Source organism: Poecilia reticulata, linkage group LG2 (genome assembly GCF_000633615.1).
Source record: "Poecilia reticulata strain Guanapo linkage group LG2, Guppy_female_1.0+MT, whole genome shotgun sequence".
NCBI lineage: Eukaryota > Metazoa > Chordata > Actinopteri > Cyprinodontiformes > Poeciliidae > Poecilia > Poecilia reticulata.
In genome coordinates, this window is record NC_024332.1 from 32,467,665 (window position 1) to 32,485,239 (window position 17,575).

The following is a 17,575-nucleotide window of genomic DNA, read 5'->3' on the forward strand; positions in this document are numbered from 1 at the left end:
CTTGAAAATCTCATTTCGAAATTTAACAGGGTGCCATTACCACTCTGCCCTTTTAAATGGAGGCGGTGACGGATAAGCAATTGCGGTTCATAACGGGCATGAAAAGGTCACCGAAATGGAATCGCCAGATATATGACCCCTGAAGGACGGGTAGAGATGGACAGAATGAGACACACACTTACGTTTATCTTGACTAAGGAGCAAAATCCAGAACAATAACCTTTCCATATATACAAACTTTTTTTTGCAGAATAAACTCATCTAATATGTATCATATATAGGTGAATTGTCCTTAATTGTAATTGTTCATTTTCTGACTATAAAACAGCAGATGAAAGTTACAATTCTCATCTAAAGAGATTACAGCCCCACCCATTTATTGCTTCCTCAGTAATGATATGTGAAAATCATCAAAAAGTACCATTATTTTTATTGCAGTAATATAGTTTAAAGGTGAAATAATTCTTCACATTTCCAGCAGCAAGCTTTGGAAAACCAATTTTGTTGTGTCATGAAGTAGTCATATGGGTGAGGTTACTTAAAAATAAAGACATTATGAAGATGGGTGGAATAGGTCAGCTGCATATTATTAATATCCAAAAAATTTATTAAAAGCATTAAAAGCAAGCAAAACAAAAATAAAAGCTGAAAATACTGATAAATGAATCAAAAATGAAAAAAGAGATTCACTTTATGGTAAATCAACAATGCGAGAGTCAACCGTAGAGAACCTGCTGATGTTCACTCTCAGAGTCAGGCATCCATGACCATGAACCATCAATCAGCAGGCACAGGCACACACGTATGCATGCACATAGCAAGCAGTCGCATACCTATCGCCAGAAACTTGCACAGTCCAGTCAAAGCCACTGAAAGGGAGGATTGTTATGGTTAGGAAGTGATCAAGGAGCTTTCCCCAAAAATTCTTCAACATGGACTCTGACTTCTTCACATTTCAACTCATCAATGAGACAGTGTGTCGTCTTTGTGTAGCCAAGGAGAAGAAAAACAGCCTCACAAAGTCGTCTTTATGCTCAAGAAGTTCTGAAAGCCCCTCTGATATCCCTCCGAGTTCTGCATGACAAACAAGATCCAAGGTTACTCACTCTGCTCCTGTCAGTAGACGGGCATTTTAAATGAAATAGCAGCTTAAGTTGTTTGACAGGACAGTTCTAACTCTGCTGACTGGCAGAGGAAGCAATGGGAATTTATTCAGTGAAGATCTCCGAGGCAGCTCAAGAGTTCATATTTCATAGTAGGGAGGTTCTGTGTGATAAGAAACACAAACCTGGAGTCAAGTCAAGTGCAGTGAAGTAGAGAACAGAAGTGCAGTTTCCAAAGTGTATGCTCATCACAGTTTTCTCGTAGACTCACAAGATCTTGTAATGCACAGCTTCCAGAAAGCTTTTGATATGCCCTTAAGGTTGTCTGGTTGGTGTCAAAACATGTGATTTGACTTCAGGGAAAGATCACCTCAAAGGAGCATCAAAACAGCTTTGGACAGAGTTTTTGCACAATTTGATAAATCTCAATGTGCAAAAATAAAATGTACATTTGGATAAAATAGGATGAACTAACGTCCACCAGCAACATGTCAAATACATGTTGCTGGTTGTATCACAATTAAAAGTGCAGAGTTGTCCAACAGCCAGCTGAAGGTTCAACACACAGGCAGCAACCATGGTGTAAATTACCCCTCATATTTTTGCTTTATAAATACTGGAGCATCAATCTTCTCTGTTTTTAGGGACTTTTTCTTAGACAAAGACATTTTAAATCACTTGTTTTCATTGAAACAATTATTCTTAAGAGGCACACATCAGAATGATAGAGTAGCCTAAATGCTTTTTTTTGTTTTGTTTTTTAATAATGTGAAGATAGCATTTCACATATTTTTTAACCTGCTTGGCTGATCAATGGATAACTCATTACTTGAGCCCACGCAAAACAAAACTCCCATCAAAGCTCAAACTAATTAGGCTTTTTTGATATACACTTTGACCAACATGAGATAGGTCCCCCCGTAGCCACTCTGCATATGAAAAGACTCGTTAAATTGATACGCTGCCCGTGACAGCAATAAATTGTTATGAAATGCCTTTTTATTATTCTGCCAAACAGCTAAACACGAGTGCATAACAGCATAATCAGGGTCACCTCTGCATCTACACACCTTCAAATGTAATTTAAATTTAAAGGTACAAGCAGCCATTTGAATTTAAAATTTCAAATGCAATTTAAAATTAAAGGTGCAAGCAGCCTCCTACGGTCCTTGCAGCACAGCGCCGCTCCGGTGTGTTTCGCAACCCCAAAGGGTTTCACACACCGCCAACTCAACGCCTTCATAGAGCCCATCAATCAATTCTGCATGTCCCCAGTAGGCGGTACAATGAGTAAGCCTTGATATTACGTTCAGGAAGGGGCTCATTGAAGTTTTAGTTAGAACAATTCAAAATTTGTAAATGGTGAATTTATTAAAACCTGAAAGAGTAGTTCAATCAAATGTGGAGACTACAGACGAGCAAAATTGGGTCAAAATTATCCTGGATTAAACAAGTTCAAACCAAAATGGCTGACGAGCTGTTTGCTGCTACTTGTTTTGCGACTTTTGCAAGACCTTATAAATACTTGAAGTTCATGCATGACTGATGTGTAATTTGAGCAAAGAATAATAAACATTCAAAAAATAATAAGTGTCAGGGCTTTGGCTCCTTAGGCCTAAAAACATCTAATCATCAGACATTAACTTCCCGTGCTGGTAGACTGCATGAATGAAACTCTCCAGTACAAACTTCTGCCTTTCCGTTTGTAAAATGCTGCATTGAAGAGACTCATTCTGTTAAACATGCAGATGACACATAACTTATTCTAACCAGTGGAGGTCACTGTGGACATACCCTGGAGACAAAGTAGGGAGCATAGAAAGATTCTGTTGTTGTAGTGGGCTTCAACAACAGAACAACAACATCTGTTATTAAATGTGTTCATTCAATTTAAGTTTTTGTTTTTTAAAGCATCTTTAACCCTTTTTGTAGTCCCAGCGAGCAAAGGGGGAGCAGGACAGGTACCTCCGAGGGGTTATGTTAAGCCAAAGGGCTCCTTTGGGGGATGAAGGGGTGTTTGTAAGAAGACAGTAATGTGTAGGTGCTGTTCAACACATGTCGGAGCGCGGTGTTTCATGCCGAAGCTCTGGGCCTTACTGATCAAAGCTGCACCACTCAACGCCACCAGACTCTGTGGCTCAGGCATCCCTCACACTCCTAATTAACTCAATGTTTTCCTGTTGTCCCCCTGTGAAGTTTCCATGAAAGGAACAACCACCAAGTTAGAGCCTTTCAAACTGCAATAGATTATCCAATGTGTCGGGAAACGAAACCCAGCCGCAAAAACTGCTTTCTGAGTCTGTGGAACCACTTCCTTCCAGAGACATCCCCATTGGATGAGAATGAGATCAAAGAGTGTGGAATGCATAGAAGAATACTCTAAAGGTTTTAACTGAATGGCGATAGATGTTTTGCGTGATCAGCATAAATTATCCTGGGATGGTTGTTAAATATATAAACTAAATATATAAACTTCAGTATTAGTGCAGGTTAATTTTGCTTAGACCTTTAGTGGTGTTGTGTCTTGGTGCCGTTTAAACAGATATGGATAAGCAACCAAGGTGCTGTGACCCACACTGTCAAGGTTTATGTTCATTCTAGTGGGCTTTAGTGCTAGTTTGTTCGTTCCCAGACATCACTGCAATCACCTGACTTATCTTCCACTGCAAGTATGAAACACTTTGCAAACACCTACGTGGTGCTACCCTCCTTTACAAAACACAGAAATAACTCAGAAAAAAATAGATGGTGATTAGCTTCGTGCTCACTCAAGGTTTCCATGAAAGGCAGCAAATATTTTATTATCCATGGGTGCAACATTTATTGATTGAGTAAAGATCTGTGGCATCTGGATCTGTAAAGGGAGCAGTCGCCACAACCCAATATCTGGTCCAAGAATTGCTTCAGCGTGAAGTCCAAAACAGATCCTATAAGCAAATCTCTATAAAATTCTCATTCATAATGCCAAGTCTACTTGTGAATGAGATTATAATGTGTGTAAAGTTTCTCCTCGCACAGCTCCACGAGGAAGCCAACAATGAATGCGAGGTAATGTTCAAATTAAAGCTCCAAAATATAACTCATAATTGTTTTTACAAAATCATTGCAATTTACAAAAGTCATTGTGGTTGCGATTCAGCTGCTCATTTACACGTCTCCAGTGATCGGAAACTCTGAGACCAGCACTTTTTGAAATTAGGTCTCGGAGCGAAACTTTTCGAGAACACTCCCATGGAGGTGTGAAGTACTCCACAGATGTGAAAGTGCACACGCGCAGAAGGTTTGCTCTATGCTGGCATGGGCAGATAACAAAAACAGCAGCAGATACCATCGTACTACTCGTGCTACTTTACCAGTTTAATTTAATACAACTTATAAGTTGGAACACATAAACAGCTCTGGAAAAAAATAAAAAATAAGAGACCACTTAAAATGTTCAGCTTCTCTTATTTTACTTTCCATAGGTATATGTTTAAATAAACTGAGCATTGTTCTTTTATTCCATGAACTACTGACATTTCTCCAAAATTTCAAGCAAAAACTTTGTATTTATTTGCAAAAAAATGAGAAATGGTCAAATTAACGAAAAAAGACGCAGCGCTTTCAGACCTCAAGTAATGCAAAGAAAACAAGTTCATATTCATTTAGAACCAACAAYGCTAATGTTTTAACTCAGGAAGAGTTCAAAGATCAATATTTGGTGGAATCACCATGAGGTTCAGTGCAGTGGGATCTTCATTTTTTCTAGAGCTTTATGTTACATGAGCACTTGGTTCATCTGAGACGTAGCTGGGTTACCATTGGGTTTATATTGCTCCGGCACGACAACTACAGCGAAGTCAAGGTGTCTTGGCGGTCTAGTCTAAATGTGGAACTTTTCCCCAACCGGCATCCGAAAATCCCAGCAGTTTCCAGACAGCGGTCTCGTCTAAACGTAGCCTAAATGTAGCCTAAATGTAGTATTTCAAGTTGCTTCTCTGGCTCCACAGGAAAACATCATTAGCACACATGTCGATTTTGTCACCAACCTGAGACATTTCCTCCAGCATGCGTTTATTAACTACAGGTGTGAGCTCTTCCCTCTAAAGGGTTTCACAGGCACCTGTGAGGACAGTGCAGGAGAGCCAGACCCTGCCCCCAACATCCTTCAACTAGAGACCCTCGAACCTATCCTGTCTGCCCAGTTTTTCCTCTCATCCATGCCTTCCAGCACTCCAAGAGCAATATGCTTTTAATGAGTCTTCCCTTCTGTGTCCACAGGGTCCCGTTCACCTTCACAAATCATACCTCTTCTCTAAATCTCCCCCTCCTTACTTCTATCTATCCATTATTTTGTGGATTCAACAATGATTGCCAATTTAAAAGCTAACTCAGCAGAATTGCCTTAAAAATATAAACTATACTAAATTGTGTTTTGCTTACATTCTTCAAATGCAAGTAAAATTTTAACAAAATTCAAACATGCAAGTAATATATCTAAAGTTTTAAAGGAGATGTATGCCATAAAATAGCACCGGTTTGTATGAGTATAAAACCACACTATCAGCTTCCCATCTGCTGGTCTTTACACTAAGCAGATCAAAGCTGCAGCCTCTCTAAACAATAGCTACATAGCCCACAGATGAGTGCCACATGTGAGTGGGGGCCACATTGACCACTTAAAGGATTTCTCTCCTCTTTGCCAAGTCTCCAGAAGACAAAGATTCAGGTTGGAACAAGTTCAGCTACAAAAAAAAAAGGTATTCATGGCTTTGAAGCCCTCTACAGCTGGTGACAATGTTCTCAACATGTCAGAAAAAGTCCCAGAGGAGTTCGATCCAGAGTAAATAGACGCCCATTACCATTCACTGAGTGTACACTGTGAGGTTCAAGGCACCTTTTCTTTGAATCGCGGTAGTCAAATAAAAAGAGGAAATGACGCAACGGTTTTCTGCAAGCAGATTAACCGCACATTAATCAATGAAGAATATTTTGGCTGTCAAGATATGAGTGATTAATGTAGTTACGATAAAATATTTAACACGTTCAAAGTTAATGAAACTTAACCTTATCTTAATATAAAAACATCACCTCCAACACTGAAGATTGCGTCAGGGTAAGAAAATAGAGAGTATTTAAGGATAATTTATATATATTCTGCACCTAATCAGCATAATGTTGCTTTAGAAACTCCAGAGGTGACTACAGGCAACTTGAAAAGCTTTTCTGTTACAAAGACTCTTCTTGTACCTATATCAATCTCCCTTTTAGAGAAAACACAAAGAACACAACAAAGGAAATCAAATCTCAACACATTTCTATACCCTTTTGTATAGAAATGAGAGTAAAAGAACTGTAAAATTGGAAAGTAATGACACTTTGGCATGGCAGACCAAAAACAGAAAATGAAACGTTAACGACCGAGTTGAAATTAAGAACTGGAGAAAATGTACAAATTACAGATGCCATTATTTGATCCCTCAGGGTCTGAATCAAGACATTTTAACATTATGAATAACAGAGTCTGTGAAAAAACTCCACTCCTGATACGGACTGTTGATGTACAGCCAGTATCTGTTGATACTGACGAGTATCAACAGTATCAGGCTGTTGTTACTCATCAGAAGGCTGATACTGGCTGTTGAGATTTTATGTGAGCTGCATGTTATAAAAGTTTATCTAATGAGTCAGGAATTTTTGTAACAAAGTGTTTTACACTAAAGATTAGGCAATCAATCAACCAGAGGTCAGAACTGTCAGATTTGCCATCGGTGGGCTATGACTGGTTTGTCCAGTTTATGAAATACATCCAAATTAAGGAGTTAGGAACAGCAGATACAATCCACAAGTACTTCAGACCAATTGTAAAAAAATAAATAAATCTATAACTGCCTATTTCGATCGTTAAAATATACCTTAATACACATTAATATACACAGTGGAAACCATCTTGGTATTGCAGATAAAGTTAAAATCAACACTATTCTTTATTTCTGCTTTTGGGGAAACAGCCAATCAGAGGCAGAAAAAGTCAATAGTGCTCCTGAATTAGCTGCTTTGCAAACAGCAGTCAACAGCATGTCAAGGAGAATTGCTCCTAGATATTTTTAAAAAAAATTACAAATAGACAAATTTCCCACAAATAATTAGGAATTACATAGTTAAGGAAAATCTGCAAAGCCAGCATATAATTATTAAAACCTCCAAAATCAACCCAGATATTTACAATAAATTTTTTCTTCAACACACAATGGAATTGTGTGTCTTACTGTACAAGATGGACGATATTTTATAAGTTAATATCTCTTATCCGTTGATACCACAAATATTGCCATAATATCAAAGTAATTATCACACAGCATAAAATATGAAACTTGTATCTTAAAGGTACCACAAAATTAGTAAGTACTACAAATATTAAAATAGAGAGCTTCAAAAATGGAAAATTCTGAAATTGTTTCAGAAGCAGCAGGAGAAGTAAGGAGCAGCTCATAAAAAAAGTACCTGGAGATCTCTTGTTTTGGCGTAAGGGCATCATGTAGGACTGTCGTGGAAGAAGAGGTGAGGAAGGAAGAGACATTGATACTCCCTTGGCAAATCCTAACTTCAGTGCATCATCTTGTGCATAAAAGTGGCTGCTGCCAGGCCCCTGAGGCAGGGGGTTTCCTTCAGGTGGGAATCTTCTTTGTGCACCGTGGCTGTTGACATCACCTGTTGACGAGAACAATAGTTACCTTATGCCAAAAACAAAGCAATGAGATCAAAAGAAAAGGTGGGATCAACTACATTTTGATTTAAGTACAGATCTTAACACATCCAAAAAGAAGCAAATCTGTTCCAGCTTACTGTGGTTATGCTTTAAACCCCATTAAACACAACAAAACAGAAACATTGAAGGAGAAAGGGAACACACCTAACACACCTGCACACAGATTATGATGATAATCTGCAAATACAGAGGAAGCAGAGAGCCTAAAAAAAACTCCACAAATCTATGAATTCTGACAGTACAGACAAGTCTCTCTTTAGTTGGTTTAAATCTGATGAATGAGTGGCTAATATCTGCATTCTCAAAACCATTTCCCACGTTTCTTTTATGCAGCCCCTGTAAAATTCATGTAGACTGTATAAGCACCCAGGATCCTTTAACTCCATAAAGTGGCACAACTATGAAGAAAAGCAACAATGTTTGTTTCTTAGACTAATATTTAATAAATGATTTCTACATCCATGCCAACTTAATAAGAAGGAAGGAATTGCACCGACTAAAAATCAACCTGAACCTCCCACAACCTTTTAGAGAAATTGGAAAACAATCAGGGTTTAGAAATATAAACATCCCACACCACTCCATAACAATAATATGCTAAGTCAAACAAAAGATCTCCAAAATATACAAAGTCTTCAGGATTATAATTTGCTTTTAATGCCTTGTAGTGAAAAAGCAATCCGATGACTTTTGTTTCCGTTGTGCAAGTGTACTTTCAAGTTTTTCATCTTCAAAGTTCTCATTGGTTTGGTTTGGACATTCTACTGGTGCTTGTTGCATCTTCAAGGCCCCCTCCACCCCAAACCATTCTCCAGATCAAGAAGTCCCTGTATGTAAACAGGTTAGACTTGGCATGAAGGGAAACATGTTTCTCTAATTACTGCTCTGACCTGTGGAACAACCTTCCAGAGGACCTGAGACCAAGAAAAACTAATTGTACTTTCAAAAGCAAACTTAAGGCAAAGTATTTTGCTGTGGGAATCAAGCTTTTCTTCTCCAGATTTCATATAATTTATGTTATTAATCTTTAATAAATCAAAAACACTTAAAAGTAGTATTTTTGCATTTTGTTTAACTAAATGTAAAAATACTTTCTAGTGTTTCATCACTTAAATGAAGATATTCCCCATTCATTAAAAATAAACATATTTATTAGCAATTTAGTCATCATTGTTTATCTTTTTTATCTTGTGTAAAACACTTTGAGTGTCCGTCACTCTATATTAAAGGTGATGTACAAATAAAGATTATCAGGCTGTTTGAACAGTTTGTCAAAAACAGCAGGAAAGTATAAAATTTACATTTATTCTTATAGTAGAGCAATTCACAATACTTCTGACTTTTTTGTATTATACGCGTTTGGTGTGTTCCATAATAAGAAGGAAGAGATATTTTATTTTATTTTATTTGAGAATGCTGTCCTCTGCAGTGCATAGGGAGTACAAACATGTTCATTTTTCCAGATGCAAGATCTCAAGTGGGTGACTTCTTTCCTGCATGTTACACATTAAAAAAAGGATTCTTCTTCTTGAGGACGTGAGGACGGCTGGTGATGAAACATCTGCCCCCATTTTTCTCTTGGCACCATCCGATTAGTTTTTTCCTCCGAGTTATAAACCAAACATATCATTGTGCACACTTTTTTCCATCAGTTCTGGTTTTCCAAAAGAAGACGCTTCAAAGTAATTGATAGCCATTTAAAAGCCCTTTACTTCTGGGAAAATACTGTTTGTTTAGCAGCTCGACAGATGGACACACAGGAGTCTTAAAAAATGTGATGGACCATTGCAAATTGTTTGTAATATAATTTACCTCCGTACACTTAACCCAACTGTACCTTGAGCCTTAACTGTTGCTACTATTACACCTCAAATTCCCCTTTGCGAGACAATGAAAGGTATTTCTATTCTGTTCAGAAATCATTATTGAGGTCAGCCAAAAAATAAAAATAAAAATTTTTAAGAGTAAAGTCTTGCATTTCTGAAACTAGTTGCACCTCAGCCTGAAAGATAACTAAATACCATGCCTTCCAGCCATTCCAGCAACAGAGTTGTGAGCCAATATTGGAATGTTGTAACAAGACACCGAGGTTAGCTAAGGCTGATGATTTTGGCAAATACTTTAAATGAGTGAAATCTGCATTTGAAAACCATGTAGGTACATGCCAATAATAAGGTTAAAGTTACCAGAGTTAATGCTTTTTTATAACCAAACTGAATGAAGGGGGAAAAAAACTGTTGATGTGAAACTCCAGCGAACACACTGGACAGATAAGCCTATTAATAAGTTCCTGGGGACACAAACGAGGATGTCTGCTAGAGGTGAAAAAAGTAAAAAACAGACCTGAACATGGGAAAAACAGGACTGTTTAATGTGTGTTTAAACCCAGAGGTCATGGGCCTGCGAGCATTTCCCATGCTTCTACGAAACACGAGAAGGACATCGAGTTAGTGGAGCACTAACTCTGCCATTCACAGACAGCAACAATTCACTGATGACACACTGAATGTTCCTAGTTGGTATTTAAAGCATTTCGTGGGAAAATTAAAAGCGAGTTTGTTTCATTTTTGTCAGATGTCGTCTTGCACCTTCTCTCATATGTTCTTCCCTTTGATAGAGCTGGTACCGGAGGAGAGACGACCAAATCTTACACACAAACTAATAAATGTCTAAGTCAAAACAAATGTTTCAAACTTAAGAAAAACTACGCAGTGCAAATGTGTTTCTTCCTCCAAGAAGAAGGAGCGTTTCTATCCGATGAATCAGACAGGAAACTTGGAGGAACTGCAGAGCTCCATACCTCAGGAGAACCTTTTGGCAGATTGCTTATTCAAGGGCTGCACAATATATCAGAAGCTGGCTATAATACTGCACAAGGTATACAGATCCCAGGATAGGTAATTATTTAGGTGCCATGCATTTAATACCTCGATCTTGATAATATACTTAGTGGCAGCATTAAACGTTTTATTAGGGATATAAAACAGTGGGCACCATACAGAAGTAACTTGTTTTAATAAAACCTTGATGTTGAGATGGAAATATCAAATTCTGTGACCATAAAGCAGAGATATTTACACATTTGCAATTTTACCAATATTGTTCAGCCTTGGTACAATCCACAAATTTGCTCTCTGTAGAAGAGCAACAAAAAGAAAACAATGAGAAATACAATGTGCAGCTTCCCAAAACTTTTGAGGGGACACAGTGGAAGATTGAGTGCTGCTCAGATAAAACCAAAACTGAACATTTGAGTTAATATTGAAAGAACTATATGCTGCAGAAAATGAATAGTGCACATCAAGCTGACAACACCATCCGCACTGTTAATGGTCATGGCACAATTATGTTACAGGGATTATTTCCTTCTTTTGGGACAGGAAAGCTACTCAGATATAATGGAGTATGGATGGAGCTATCTAAAGAACAATATCAGAAAAGATTCTTTAAGAAGCTCCAGAAGATTTGAGAATGGAGTGGAGGTTCACCTTCCAGCTGGACAAACAGAATAACCAACCAAAATATAGACCATCATCCAATTTGTGTCTAGACCTGTGCATCAGACTGAGCTAGAGTTGCATCGAACTGATGAATGGGTCACAGTTTTCATCTTTGCATTGTACAAAACTGGTAGACATATCCTAAATGACTTGCAGCTTCAAACACATCAAAAGATGATTATTTTCCAGTTTTGTGTTTGTAAAAACATTTAGAAAACAAGCATTTTTCATCCACTTTAAAATTATGCACCAATTTATATTGGTCTAAAACTACTCATAACATAACATGATCTTTTTTTTTTTTTTTTTAAATCAAAGGAGAAGAAATTCTTTGGCAAGGCACAGTAAAGTAGAATGATTTGACTTTTCTCTCCAGCTATCAAGCCCAGGTTTACAGATGTTGAGCACTTTGTAACATCTGCTAGAATACTGTATTTTGTTACAAATCACAAAAACATTCTCTCAAACTGAGTACGAGTGCCAAAAGAGGTATAAATGACTTTACCTGCTCACAGTGTGGAAAATGATTGAGCTTCACCAATAACATTGCGAGAGTTCTGAGGCTAGCTCACAGCATACTAATCTATTCTCCAGAATCAAAGCTGCTCACTCATCATTGCCACAAATAAAATGGATAAATTATAAACCTCAAGACAACATCTATTACCTCACTAATAAAACAGACCATGCATCAGCAGACCTGGCTGAATCATAAGTGGAGATGTGGTGAGCCACATTAATGACACTTTGGTTCCATTCTTTGAGCTCTGGCTTATTTCTGCAGCCTAATCACTACAGGCTCTAATGGGAAGGAGGCATGCTCATATTAGCACCCTCTGGATCTGCTCAGGAGAAAACGGCCGGGTACCATGAGGCTGCCGGCCTAATCAGAAACAGAGATCCGTTTTCTGCACTCCTCTGCCGAGCCAGAATGGACACAAAGTTGTCCTGTGTTTTAGAAGCTTTGAAACAAAGAAGAATGCCAGCAGCAGGAAACGGAGAGGTCCGATGACGCCTCTGCATGCCTCCAGACATGGCACCAAAAAAAAAAAAAAAAAAAACTGTAAATGAGTCTGCAAAAGGGCACGACCTGCAGCCACCTTGATCTAACTAGAACATTCAGCTCAGACAAAGAGCAAGACTTTTGTATGGACACTCACTCTATTTAGTTTATAGTACTCTATAAAGTCTATATAGTTCTGGTTGGGTTAAATATTGATGAAAGCATCTCTGGGTAGACAAATATTACAAATTCATAGATGAAAACAAATGATGACTTATGATAAACCTCCCCTGAACACTTTGTTTCAGCTTTTAGTCCCATTTACTAACATTTCATTTCACGATTTAGATTTTAGATTCATTTTAGATAGACCGATCAAAGAGTTTTGAAAGCTTAAAATTGCATTCTCTTTTAAAACTAAACACTATTCAAAATGTTTGTTTTTTTTTCAAATCTTCTTACGGTAAGGCAATCCTGGTCATTTTGCCTCTTTACCATTTTGAACTTTTGATTTTTTATATTTTTTAAAGGTCTCTTCAGTGATCATTATAATAAACAGAAATAAATTCTAAACCGCTGCACGTCTGTCTTTTTAAGTTGCTTACATCAATACTTTGGGCAATGTTAGCCATCAATAACAAAAGGGAACCATTACTCTGAGGATGTTGTGATAAAAGGCTTAGTTAGAGAGGGTATATTTTAACTAAAAACCTACACATTTATACATCAGCATCTTACAGAGGGTTCTGAACTTGCTGAGGCCACATCAGATTGTGGCAATAAAGGTTTCCGCCATGCTGCATGCTAAAGGGGTTGAGATGCAATTTTGGTAGTTGGTTCTGAAAACAAGAGGCGCCACATAAAAGCTCTTCATCGAAGTGCTGGTAGATACGCAGCAGAGTGCTACGGTGGCTGAACTGCCATCTGACCGACGCTATAATACACAGATGGACACAAGGGCAGAAACTCGCCAGTGCTATTTCTGTTACTTTCCAAAGTCCTGGATGGAACAAGGCCTGCAATTTTAGGCCCTTCTGTGGTCGAGGAAATCGGCTCTTTCTAATTATATGGCACTGGCCTGGGATGATGTAAAAATGATTACAGTCCCTTACATACTCGTTCCTCCTCATCAAAAGGAAAGGTCCAGAGCCCACAAGGACATACCCACCCTATAAAACGGCTCAATATTATTTCAAGACATCGATTTACAACAGTTTGCCATTCAAGGAGAAATCAATCACTCACAGTGTCTTGAAAAAGATATTGAAAACCCCTCCACCTTTTTACATTTTGTCAAGTTGCCATTAAAAACTGTATAGTTTGTTGATATTTTATAGAACAGACAAACAAAACATTGGACATAGTTATGAATTGGAAGGTAAATGTCAAATGGTTTAAAAACTGATTTACAAACGGTCACCTGAAAAGTGCGGTGTGTTTGGCATTTACCCTCAATGAATAGAAACATTTTGCTACAATTAAAACTTCAAATCTTTTGTTATGTTGCTAGCAGCTTTGCAAATCTAAAAATGGGCACTCAGTCGCATTGGATGGATGATGTCTGAACATCAATTTTCTGATCTTGCCACAGATGAACCTTTGTCTAGACCAGGAATCGTCAAATCCAGGCCTCGGGGGTCGGTGTCCTGCAGGTATTAGATGCTTCTCTGTTTCGACACACCTGGGTCAAACGGTCAAGACATTAGCAGGACTCTGGAGATCTTGACTGCACTGAGGATGTAATTGAGCCATTTGATGTTTTACCACGCAGATGGTGTGTGCAGGATGATTTGCTGTGTAAAGCGTTTGCCAAACAAGGCAACAAAAGTTAAGTGAATCTCTCATCTGACCAGAGCATGTGGTGGCTGTGTCCCCTATAAGGCTTGTAGCAAACACTGAACTAGACTTCTTTCAACATGGCTTCTGTTAGCTATTCCTCCATAAACAGCATACTTTGTCCAAATAAGTTCAAACATTGCCCTTTGCACAGATTATCCCACCTGACCAGTCGGTCCGTACGGCTCCCCTATACTTACTATTGGCTGCTTCCTGATCCGACTGATTCTCTCCTTCCATGAGTCAGCCAGTTAATTTAGGAAGGTTGCCATGTCTTCCTAGGTTTGCAGTGTGTCATACTATTTTCATTTATGTGCAACATATTGAATGGTGCTCTTGGGATATTATTTTACAACCTCACTCTGCCCATAACTTCACCACAACTTTATTTCTATCCTGTCTGCAGTTCTCCTTGGTCTTCATGATGCAGTTTGTTCACAAATGTCCTCTAACAATCCACTGAGGCCTTCATGAAACATCTGGATTCGTACTGAGCCTTAATTACAGTAAGGTGAACTGTACTAATGAGGAGACTTTTAAAGGTAATTGGCTGTAATGGATTTTATGCTGTAATATCACATCATGCACATGCACGCCACACTTTTCAGATTGTCATTTGTAAAAGGTTTTGAAATGCATTTTGTCCCTCTTAAAAATGAAGTACCAATTTAAGTTATTAAACCACATGTAGCCAATACAATAAACGACAGAGAATGACATGTTTGTTTTACGCATTTTGTCTTAAGTGCTCCAACCACACTGCAGTACTGAAGCAAAGTGCGAAATCATAATCCAATATGAAAAAAATAAATAAATAAAAAAATGCCCCAATTTCAAGTTGTGTTGACCAGCAGAGTTCTTTCATGAATAAACTCTGGACAATGTCCTTAGCGTCTCCTGTAAAGCTGTGCTGTGGAATGTGGCTCGTCACTCCTTCTGAGGGAATGCAAAGGCCCCCTGAAAGATGCAGGCTCAAAAATATGCAATGCATTCACTCCAACTGGCTTCCCAGAACAATCACCTACCGCTTTTGTTTTGAAACAAACAACAAGACAGGTAACGTCCTAAGTGTATGAGCTGTGATATCATTTCTTATCATTTCCATTAATGTTCACTGTACACAGCAAAGAGAAATTGATTGGCTGGCAACTAGTTCATCTTATGGCCTAGAGAGACAAAGGGGACTATAATTAATGCGTATTCTTTCAATCAAAGCACAATGGCTGATGGTTAACGGACAATCCACCAAAGAGGAAAATTCTTTCGCTAGACTGAGTGCCAGTGAGGAGTCTCTATGTACTTCCGAGACCAGTGAGACAGTCTCACAAAAGCTGTCATGGTTAACCCACAGTGACCCACAGAGAGCAGAGAGAGGCAAACAAAGAAAAGAGTGGGGGAGATCCCACACTGAGCCATACATAATGATCAAGGACTACAAGGTTATTTTGTGATGCAAAATCTTCAAATTTTACAATAATTTGAAACTAAAAAATAGAAACCATTTTGGAGAAATAATTGTTTTAATCATGAGGGTTTTCTAGTGGCATACTATTCTAATCACCCAAGAGCTGTTATAAAACCTATTAAAATACTATAAAAATGAGCCAAGAAAAAAAAAAAGCCTACAATTCAATATTACTAATAATTGAGCACTTTGTCCTCCATCAGGCTGTATTTTTGGTAGATATTCAATTTTTGAAGAACTCAATCTTTTCATCCTTTTTTATGGCAATTTTGGGTATTAAAATTAGATTTTTTTTTTCTGTAAAAAATTAATTTCCCTAACTTTTTGTTCCAACATATACACCTGGGTGTTTAGCGGATTTCTCATCTTAGCTGGTGGTCCATGAAGGAAGGAAACCATCCTGACAATGTCATTTTAGCTCCTCAAAGTCCAAGAGTTCCTGCTCCTTTGTGAAACAACCAGCTTAAATGTGTTCTCACACCGTACTGATTTTTTTCCCCCCCTCACAAAATTGAAAAGACTTCACAGCATTTTGAATCTAAAAAAGACTTAGATTGTGCTCAATTTTTCTTGTCTGCAGTAGCCTGAGCTGTGGAATGCTTTCCTCGATGGCCCCAAGGGAAAAGACTGGCAGGGACGGGTACGTGTGTTTCTAGGGGATAAGAAGTAGAAGAGGGGGAGGAAGTGAGGGGCAGCACTGGCCAGGCAGCATGACATTTTTCATTCCTCTTCATAAATTGGCAATTTAGGCATATATGGGGGAAAAAAAACTACGTGCCTGAGTCTGACTTAGCCATGTTTTATCTGACGATTTCTGACAGCGGAGATATACGAAGGCTAATAAAAGAGACTGACAGATGAGAATTTCTGTATGCCACTTGATAGGAAAGAATGTCAWGTGAAACAGATTTTAATTACACCATTCTGGCCATGAAGATATTATTAAAAATGACCATGACCTGCTTGATCTTTCTCATAGCAGCCTATTGAGGGGACTGAACGTGCTATAACTGTCAACACAAATATTCCTACGTTGTGGCTGGAGACATTTGTCACTCGTGTAAATGCCCCGTTTTTATCCCAAGGTTAGACTGAACTCAGTACTTCTCTTTTGACCCAAAATGCAAAGTTTGGTCAAATTCAAGTTTGGTGCATTTACATTCGGCTCCCCTTACTCTGATGCTCCTTTCACAAGGCATTGACTCGGGAAGTTTGAATACATTTACCTTGCACACTCATGGATTCACTTACTTGCTTATTTCGCTGTGAAAGGCAACTCTAAATTATTTGAGAACATTTGTCTACTCCGCTTTTTTCTTAAAGCGTATCTAAAAGACTGAAATTAAAATACGGCTTGGGAAGTTGAAGGGAAGTTGGAGGCTGGGCGTTGCCAAAAAGCCAATCCAGGAGCACTGCTCATTTTCCTTGACACCGATTAGCTGTGCCCTCAAAGAGAGAAGATAGGCAAAACTGTGGATGTTAGGTTCTGTGGTAGTGCCAAGACAGTTTCCATTGTTTCCAATTAGCCGTGGCCATCATTCCCTTCTTGCACCAGAGTATAATTCCAGTTCAGGATATTCAATTTCTACTTGGACAATYTAGCATTTGGTAAGGCTGCTCCGATTTATACGCCAGCTGATTTATCAGTGCTGATCTCCTTAATTTTGGGAGATTGGTGATTATCTAATCTACCTCATCAAACGTCTAAAATCAGCCACTGTCCTCTGCTCAGAGGTTTGCGTGACAGACTGGTCCCCACCAGGTCATGTCTACACATTTGCGGATAACAGTAGTCATCCTGCCGTTGTCAACTCAGTGACTTTCTTGCTATATTTGGCAACATTTCAGACAAAAAAATAAAAAAAAAACTGGCATCAGCCAAAATCTGAATCGGCAGGTGAGGCTTTTTAAAGATTGGTA

At 38.4% G+C, this 17,575-nt stretch overlaps 1 protein-coding gene across 1 annotated transcript in view; it reads right to left on the reverse strand.

The window, feature by feature from the left end:
* The window catches only part of tanc1b (tetratricopeptide repeat, ankyrin repeat and coiled-coil containing 1b), a 106,328-nt gene that overhangs the window by 65,819 nt on the left and 22,934 nt on the right, over positions 1–17,575 (reverse strand). The window contains exon 3 of the mRNA XM_017309268.1: positions 7,587–7,793. Within this exon, the coding sequence (XP_017164757.1) occupies positions 7,587–7,793 (207 nt within the window). The remainder of the gene's footprint in view (positions 1–7,586; positions 7,794–17,575) is intronic.